Source organism: Setaria viridis, chromosome 7, assembly GCF_005286985.2.
Source record: "Setaria viridis chromosome 7, Setaria_viridis_v4.0, whole genome shotgun sequence".
NCBI classification, from domain to species: domain Eukaryota; kingdom Viridiplantae; phylum Streptophyta; class Magnoliopsida; order Poales; family Poaceae; genus Setaria; species Setaria viridis.
Genome location: NC_048269.2, coordinates 2,702,666 through 2,709,596, shown reverse-complemented (window position 1 = coordinate 2,709,596; position 6,931 = coordinate 2,702,666). Strand labels below are relative to the sequence as shown.

The window sequence follows — 6,931 nt, the reverse complement described above, 5'->3', positions numbered from 1 at the left end:
CGTTCTAGAGTTGGAGGAACCAGCATCCAATGGTCAGGAGCCACCGTACATCTCAAACACTAGAAGCCTAACAAGAAACGGGCTTCCGGAAATTATATAGGAATTCCAATGTTGGACTGCGCAGCAGTTTGGCTAAGCATTTTGGGCCTTCATCAGACGTACACGGGCCTAGGCCCCATATCTCGAAGCCCATTGTGGCTGACCTGCCAAAGGGCTAGCCCTGGCAGACACGCATGCATGATTCTCCAGGAAAGCACAACTCTAACAAAAACATAATTATGTGGTCCTAATCAGCAGGTATTGTAACGAGAATAACACAAATCACAAACCTAGCCGAGTAACTTTTCCTGCTAGCAACCTAAAGTCTTCGGTCATGCTGTATTGCTAGCAAGGGGTCCTAAAAGCAAATCTTAGCTGTTTGAGACTGTTCAGAGTATGGTCGGCCGCGGGCAGAATGACAAATTTTTGCCTAATTTATCCTATCCCATACGTATGGATTTCCAATATATCACTAAAGAATTCTCACTTTTTCTCAATATCGATCTGCACCTTCTTGGACAAAAAAAATGGCACTTATTTCCTCCAGGTTCGCCGGGGATTGTGGAACAAATCACTCCATGGTAGCCATATTCAGATGAATAAATCATATCTAAATGAATTCACTTCTCCGCAGATGGTGGAGATGGAGGTGGAGGTGGAGCCGTATGGGACTTGCACGCAGTGCAGTCTGCTGGCGGTGGAGCAGGGGTGTTGTCTGGAATGGTTACCCTCATCGTCCGGTGCTTCCCATCTTCAGTATGGATATCAAGGATGGCATCCATTATGAGTATCTCCCAGTCACTGGGCTGTAGAAATGAATACCAAGATTCATCTGCAGAGAGAATAAAATGGGATGAGATAACAATTAAGTGTCACCAAAAGCTTCAAAACCAACGTCACTCAATTCAATATGTTGACACCAGTTACTTGATGAAAAAAACTCACTTTAGTCAACTCATGTCTGCCAGAAAATGATGCAAAAAGAATAGGAAAAAAGGAATTGTTTTGTTTCAAGGAAAATATTTTCTAGTTGACCCACTAAAAGCTCTAAAAGTGCAAGACCATAAAAAATCAATATAATCCGCAGTAGGCACTAGAAATAGTATCAGCCAAGAGCAAATCACCACAGTCGAGGGAATAGTCCGGCAGTCCACCATGGGGTAGACCAAGGTGGTAGATTGTGTGGAGGGGATCGCCACGCCTAGAGCTAGATGGATGAACACAAAGACACAGGGGACTTTACCAAGTTCGGACCACCAGATTGGTGTAATACCCTATGTCCTGTGCTCAGGGTTGTATTCTCAGCGTGTAGTGTATCGAATATGGCTTGGGTTTTTGAGGGAGTCCCTGCCGCCCTTATATAGTCCGGAGAGCAGGGTTATAGATCTGATTCGATCTAATCCTAGTCGGTTACAAGGAAATCTACTACCTTTCAGTACAAGTTATCTCTTTACATATTTAAACATGCCTATCTGTAACTATATCTCTTGATGCTGATCCTTCATCTTGATCCGTACGCCTATCCCGAGTCCCCCTCGCATGGGCCACGGTACCCCCTTTGGAGGGCGGCCAGGCCCATCCGAGTGGTACCCGGGGGTTATATCCCCCACAACCATGACAACATTACCATTGTTAGTTTGTTACCGGGATATAAAACATCAAACGTATCAGCCAATCACTGAGCAAATCCCATGACAACATTGAAGTTGTTAGTTTGATACTGAACAAGGGATATAAAACTTCAAAAATACGAAGTGAAATAGAGGAACACTTTTAGCTTTTAATTCCAGACATTTCAGCCTTTGTATCTCAATTTCTGTACCCTAGTTATTATGGACGGGGCCTTTGGCCTGGGCCCATCAGTACAGCAGCAGCACATCACTTGGAGGAAACGGATTAATTAGTTTATCTGTTAGCATCGTTTGTTACCAGGTTGTTAGGCAGATCAGGATAAGTTTGTTAGGATAATTAGCAAGTTTTAGGGGCTGGCTGCAAAAGCACAGCAGGCAACTAGCAAGTTTCTTCCTGCTATTCTATTAGTCAATCCACATCATTAGTTGAGCATAAAAGCGCAGCAGTATTTAATGAGTACAGAAAGAGAAGAAATATCGTGTGAAGTTTGATGTGGACATCACAGCATTTGTAAAATGCCCTGAGTAGTGGAGTCCTACCTCCACTACAGAGTCAGTCTCCTGTGCTGTGAAATTTTTTTTCCTCGAACACACAGGAGAGCGTGCATCTTTATAATAATAAGATGAAAAAAGGGGTTAAAAGAGAAGCAGAAAACCCACCACACACACAGCCAGCCATCTCACACAAACTGTGCTGTGAAATCTTGTTATGACAAGTGTTACCAAATCTAGTAAGATATTGATGTTACAGTGTTTCAAAATGATGCCGCTGATTAGCTATTACCAATATCACCCAAAATAAGTACACTAAAAGCGGTTTCGAAAAATAATACTGCGACAAATGGACCTACACAATTGAAAGCTAATGATAAGCCAGGGAAGAACCATGGGCATATTACTTGGAAGTTGTGCAACATATCCTCTGCTCCTAGCAACAATTATTACTCCTTCAACGCTTGACTAAGAAGTCATAGTCTGAATTTCTTCACTTTATTAATATCAAACAATTCATGACTCTCTGACTTTTCCCATTCATTGAGGCAACATACTCTTTCCCCTTCCACTCAACCACCCCGCAGCAGCGATTTTAGTATTGTGGTTTCATTATTCAGTTTTAATCGAGTTCTCCGGTTGCCCTTTTCCCCTTCATTTCTAATCTAATGTGCTGTGTTAGCCTTATGCACAAGCTAAATTAGCAAAACCTACTGTTTTAATATAAATAGACCCCTGCATTTTATTTCTCAATTTCCTGAGTCCTGACTATAGATCATGCTATCATGATAATATAGGTCAAGTAGGTACGCAATGAGTCCATTGACATTATAATATTGTTTTAATGTATTGCTGAAATAGCATAACCCACAACTGTCAGATTTATTGGGCGAGAGGTATGAGATCTAACTGTATGATGCCTTGTAGAGAGGCATCTGAAGTCTGTATCATGATCCATTTAGATTGGCATGGATGCTAAATATGTAATAAGCATTTAGTGGTCAAATTTGTTGCGGCTAACATTTCTAATCTCTGACTCTAATGCTGGATAATGAGTACTTAGCTCACTTAAAACCGAGTATTACAGGGTTCACTGGCATCTGTTTGATTCTTCTTTGCACCATCCCTTATGATACTATATTTTATATTTGCGTCCACATTACATAAAGTTTCCATTCACATAGCCGCTTGCCAATGTCATCATGTCATGACTATTACATGAGTTAAATCCTAAATGAATCTTTTAAGATAATTTCATCCTTAATGAGAATACATACTAAATGAATCTTTTAAGATAATTTCATCCTTAATGAGAATACAGAATGAAGTAATTAATTAGTCAGACTATGTAAATGGTAAATAATCATCATTTCATCTACAGAAGAATCTTCATGAACTTTATAGGCCATGGGTTAAAATGATAGCCAACCAACCAACTAACACTAATGTTTAAAAAGACAGTAACAATAAAGGTTATAGAAACCAGTGGTAACTGGTAACAAGCAAGTAACATAGTATACATTCTTACATGTTTTACAGATCTGTTATGCCAAGGAATGACAAAACTGGCTTAAGAGCCACAATCAATCAACTAAGTCTGCAAACAATGTGTGTTGTCATAGTCTTCCTTTCCAGCAAGGGAAAAATAATGTATAGATTTAATTTTCTACATCCAAAGGTTAAGCTACAATATGGACATTAGTGCAAGACTCTTTCAGTTTTTGGAGCACTGAACTGATGTAGTTTAAGTAACATTACAGAGTCCTAAATAGGAAAGTCTAATCAATTTTCGCTCATAACGACTGGAATCACCACAAGAAATTTGATTTGTGATGTTAGTAGCACATACCTCCCAAACGAACAGCCTTGAACTTCAGAAGCCCACTTCCTTGGGGCGCAGACACTGGGAATGTGCAGGAGACAGAATGCCTCGCGTGGTTCACAGCAATGGAAGCGCTATACCAGGGGCCCCGCACGATCGGCTTGCCAATGGCATTCACTATCTGCTGGTTCTGGGTGGCCTTTTCTATTGCCTGGCTGCAACAACAAGGGCACCAAAAGACGTAAGATATAGCAATCCATCTTGTGGGCAAAGAAAAACAAATCCAACAATGGTGAGTACGTGACATGACAAAAATAGCATCACCCGAAGGTACATGAATCCTACAGGTTGCCACAAATCATCGTTCATCCTCTACGTAGGGATCAAAAGTACTTCACATATAGGTCTAGGTTACAGATTTAAAAAATCTAAACTATAGGAACAGGTGAAATGAAAATCAGTTACATAAAAACATTCAAGCGCTAGCGCCAAGGTGTGTTGATCTCTGATGCCAAGCATCACGAGAGAAAGCAAATACTGAATCCAAAATGCCACGGGTTTCGAGGGATCGACCTGGAGCAGGAGAGAAAGATAGAGAGGTCGCTGACGGCGCTGGCTGCGACGGCACCGGTCAGCCCCAGCAGCGAGAGCGCCGCCACGCGGCGGGCCCACGCTCCCGGCCCCGACTCGGTCGCCTCCGGTGGGGGGGGCGGCGGTAGCGCCGTGGGATGTGTCTGCACAGAGAGGCGGCGGAGGAGGAGAGGAGAAGTGGAGGCGGAGAGCCGGCGAGCCGCCAACATTTTGGTTTGCGGAAGGGGAGAGAAACGAAAAGGCCTGCTGTGCTACGGAGTTCTAGGTCTGCAGTACGTGGCTGACTAGTGGGCTCAGCGACAAAATCGAAGGACATTAATGCATTGCATTTGCATAAAAAAATTCTTTTTCGAAGACTGAACTACTCTGATTTGAATTTCATGCAGAGCTTAACTTACAATTTCTTATAAAGTATCATTGAGACTTATCCTAAGTTAAACATTTTCACATTTTACACTAAGTATCTTCATTTTTACGTAGACTAGTAAAAATATCCGTGGGTTGCTACGGGTTTTGCACTCGAAATAATAATAATGGTTCCATCGCTAGCAAAATGCCCGTACATTGCTACGGTAAAATATCAATTGTGTTTTTCAGACTAATGATATATTTTATTTCCATCACTAAATTTTTATTCCACTTATTGGATGTCTACACATTCAATGGAAAACCAAAAGAATTTTGACTTAATTATTTCCTTCAACTCAAATACCTATTAAATTAAAATATTTTTTTATTCAAGGAAGAGAGTTAAATCAGCCTCCTCTCCTTGCAGTAGTGAATCATATGAACATACGAACATAGAGAGTTCACTACGAGTCATACTAAAAAAACTCAAATCCCTGATTTATACTACCGGAGAGTTACGGTGATTTACTACTTAAAAGTCATGCCTAACGTAATTTTGCATTTCATTTAATGTCACTCTCACCTCCCTAAAGTACGTCTATGTGCTTTCTGTCTCTGTTAAGGGCTATGTTGTAAATTGGTAAAGATATTTCTCATCTCTCTTCTCTCCCGTTGACTTGTTTCTTGTGTCTCCCGTTCCCATCTCTCTTCGTGATCCCGATCCTCTCTCTCTGATCCTGATCCCCGCTCTATCTCTCACGGATCAGCAAGGGAACAAGGAACAGGGCCAGCGGCAGGTAGCTCGGCGTGGGCAGCGGCTCGGGTGCCAGCGTGCAGCAGCCCTTCCTGCGGTCGCCACCGCGAGCGAGCGGCTAGGCGACCGACAGGCGGCGTTGCGCGGGCAACTCTGCGGCCAGTGCGCGACGGCCAGCATAGGCAAGCGGCTCCGCGCGTGTTGCTGAGCAGCAGGAGGGGATCTCCGCGTGTTGCTGAGTAGTAGGAGGGGATGGCCTGTGCAGCAGGAGAGGATCTCCGCGTGGTGCTGAGCAGTTTCTCGATGGCGAGGAGGTCCTGGGCTCCTGGCCACAACCCCGCAGCTATGTATACACGTAAGAACGCAACCTCAATTCCTATTCGAGTCAGCCTCGATTTCGATCCGATTCGGCAACAAACTCTCCTGGCAGTCTGGCCCCGAGTCAGCCTCGATTCCGATCCGATTCGGCAGCAAGCTCTCCTGGCAGTCTGGCCTCCACCCCAATCGCTTCCCGCTTCGCTGCCACCTCGAGGATGCGGTGGCCATTACCGGGTCGACACGGCCAGCGTCGCGCGGGTCCTTGAAGTGGCGCAGGAACCAGAGGATGATGGTGTCGATGTCGGAGGATGGTGGGATGTTGTCGGTGGACATGGGGTGGAGGGCGAAGGTGGGAACCGGCCGCCGGCCCCGGAGCTGGACAGAGCGGCGGCGGGATGTTGTCGGTGGAGATGGGGTGGAGGGTGAAGGTGGGAACTGGCCGCCGGCCTCGGAGCCGGACGGAGCGGCGACGTCTTGATCCCCCGAGGGAGGGGCCCGGAGCCGGACTGAGCGGCAGCATCTCAATCCCCCGAGGGAGGGGCTCGGAGCCGGACGGGTCGGACGGAGCAGCGGCGTCTCGATCCCCCGAGGGAAGGGAGGGGGACGAGGGAGCTGAGCTCTTTCCCCTTTAACTCCCTCGCTTTCCTATTTTTTCCAACTGAGCCCCCCTATACTCAGAATTGGACTGTGGGTTGATTTCATGAAACGTCAGGATTTTTTTGCAAAATTAGGGCGACGTACGAAAAATCGTGGCAGAGACGTTACTTGCTTTAATAATAGGTATAGGTATAGATCGACAATATTAGCATTGGTAGTTACATTAAAAAATGATTTCCTAACATGTAAATATAATATATTTTTTAGAAACAATGTTAGTCAGTGTGGGATGCTTACTCCACCATTGTACGACACCATTGTACGAGTTGTGTTACCTTG

At 44.5% G+C, this 6,931-nt stretch overlaps 1 protein-coding gene across 1 annotated transcript; it reads right to left on the bottom strand.

Moving 5' to 3' along the window:
- Positions 1 to 260: 260 nt before the first annotated feature.
- On the bottom strand, positions 261 to 4,834 carry LOC117862776 (uncharacterized). The gene is made up of 3 exons (XM_034746292.2): positions 4,558 to 4,834; positions 4,012 to 4,199; positions 261 to 871 (listed from the first exon to the last, which is right to left on the bottom strand). The coding sequence occupies exons 1-3, from the start codon at positions 4,782 to 4,784 to the stop codon at positions 660 to 662; spliced, it is 627 nt and encodes a 208-aa protein (XP_034602183.1). The 5' UTR covers positions 4,785 to 4,834; the 3' UTR covers positions 261 to 659.
- Between the last annotated feature and the right edge of the window lie 2,097 nt (positions 4,835 to 6,931).

Coding starts and splice junctions, on each gene's coding strand:
- LOC117862776 (XM_034746292.2), bottom strand. CDS start 4,784: ATGTTGGCGGCTCGCCGGCTCTCCGCCTCCACTTCTCCTCTCCTCCTC. Junction 4,200..4,557: donor ATCTTTCTCTCCTGCTCCAG/GTCGATCCCTCG, acceptor TTGTTGTTGCAG/CCAGGCAATAGAAAAGGCCA. Junction 872..4,011: donor CAAGGCTGTTCGTTTGGGAG/GTATGTGCTACT, acceptor TTCTCTCTGCAG/ATGAATCTTGGTATTCATTT.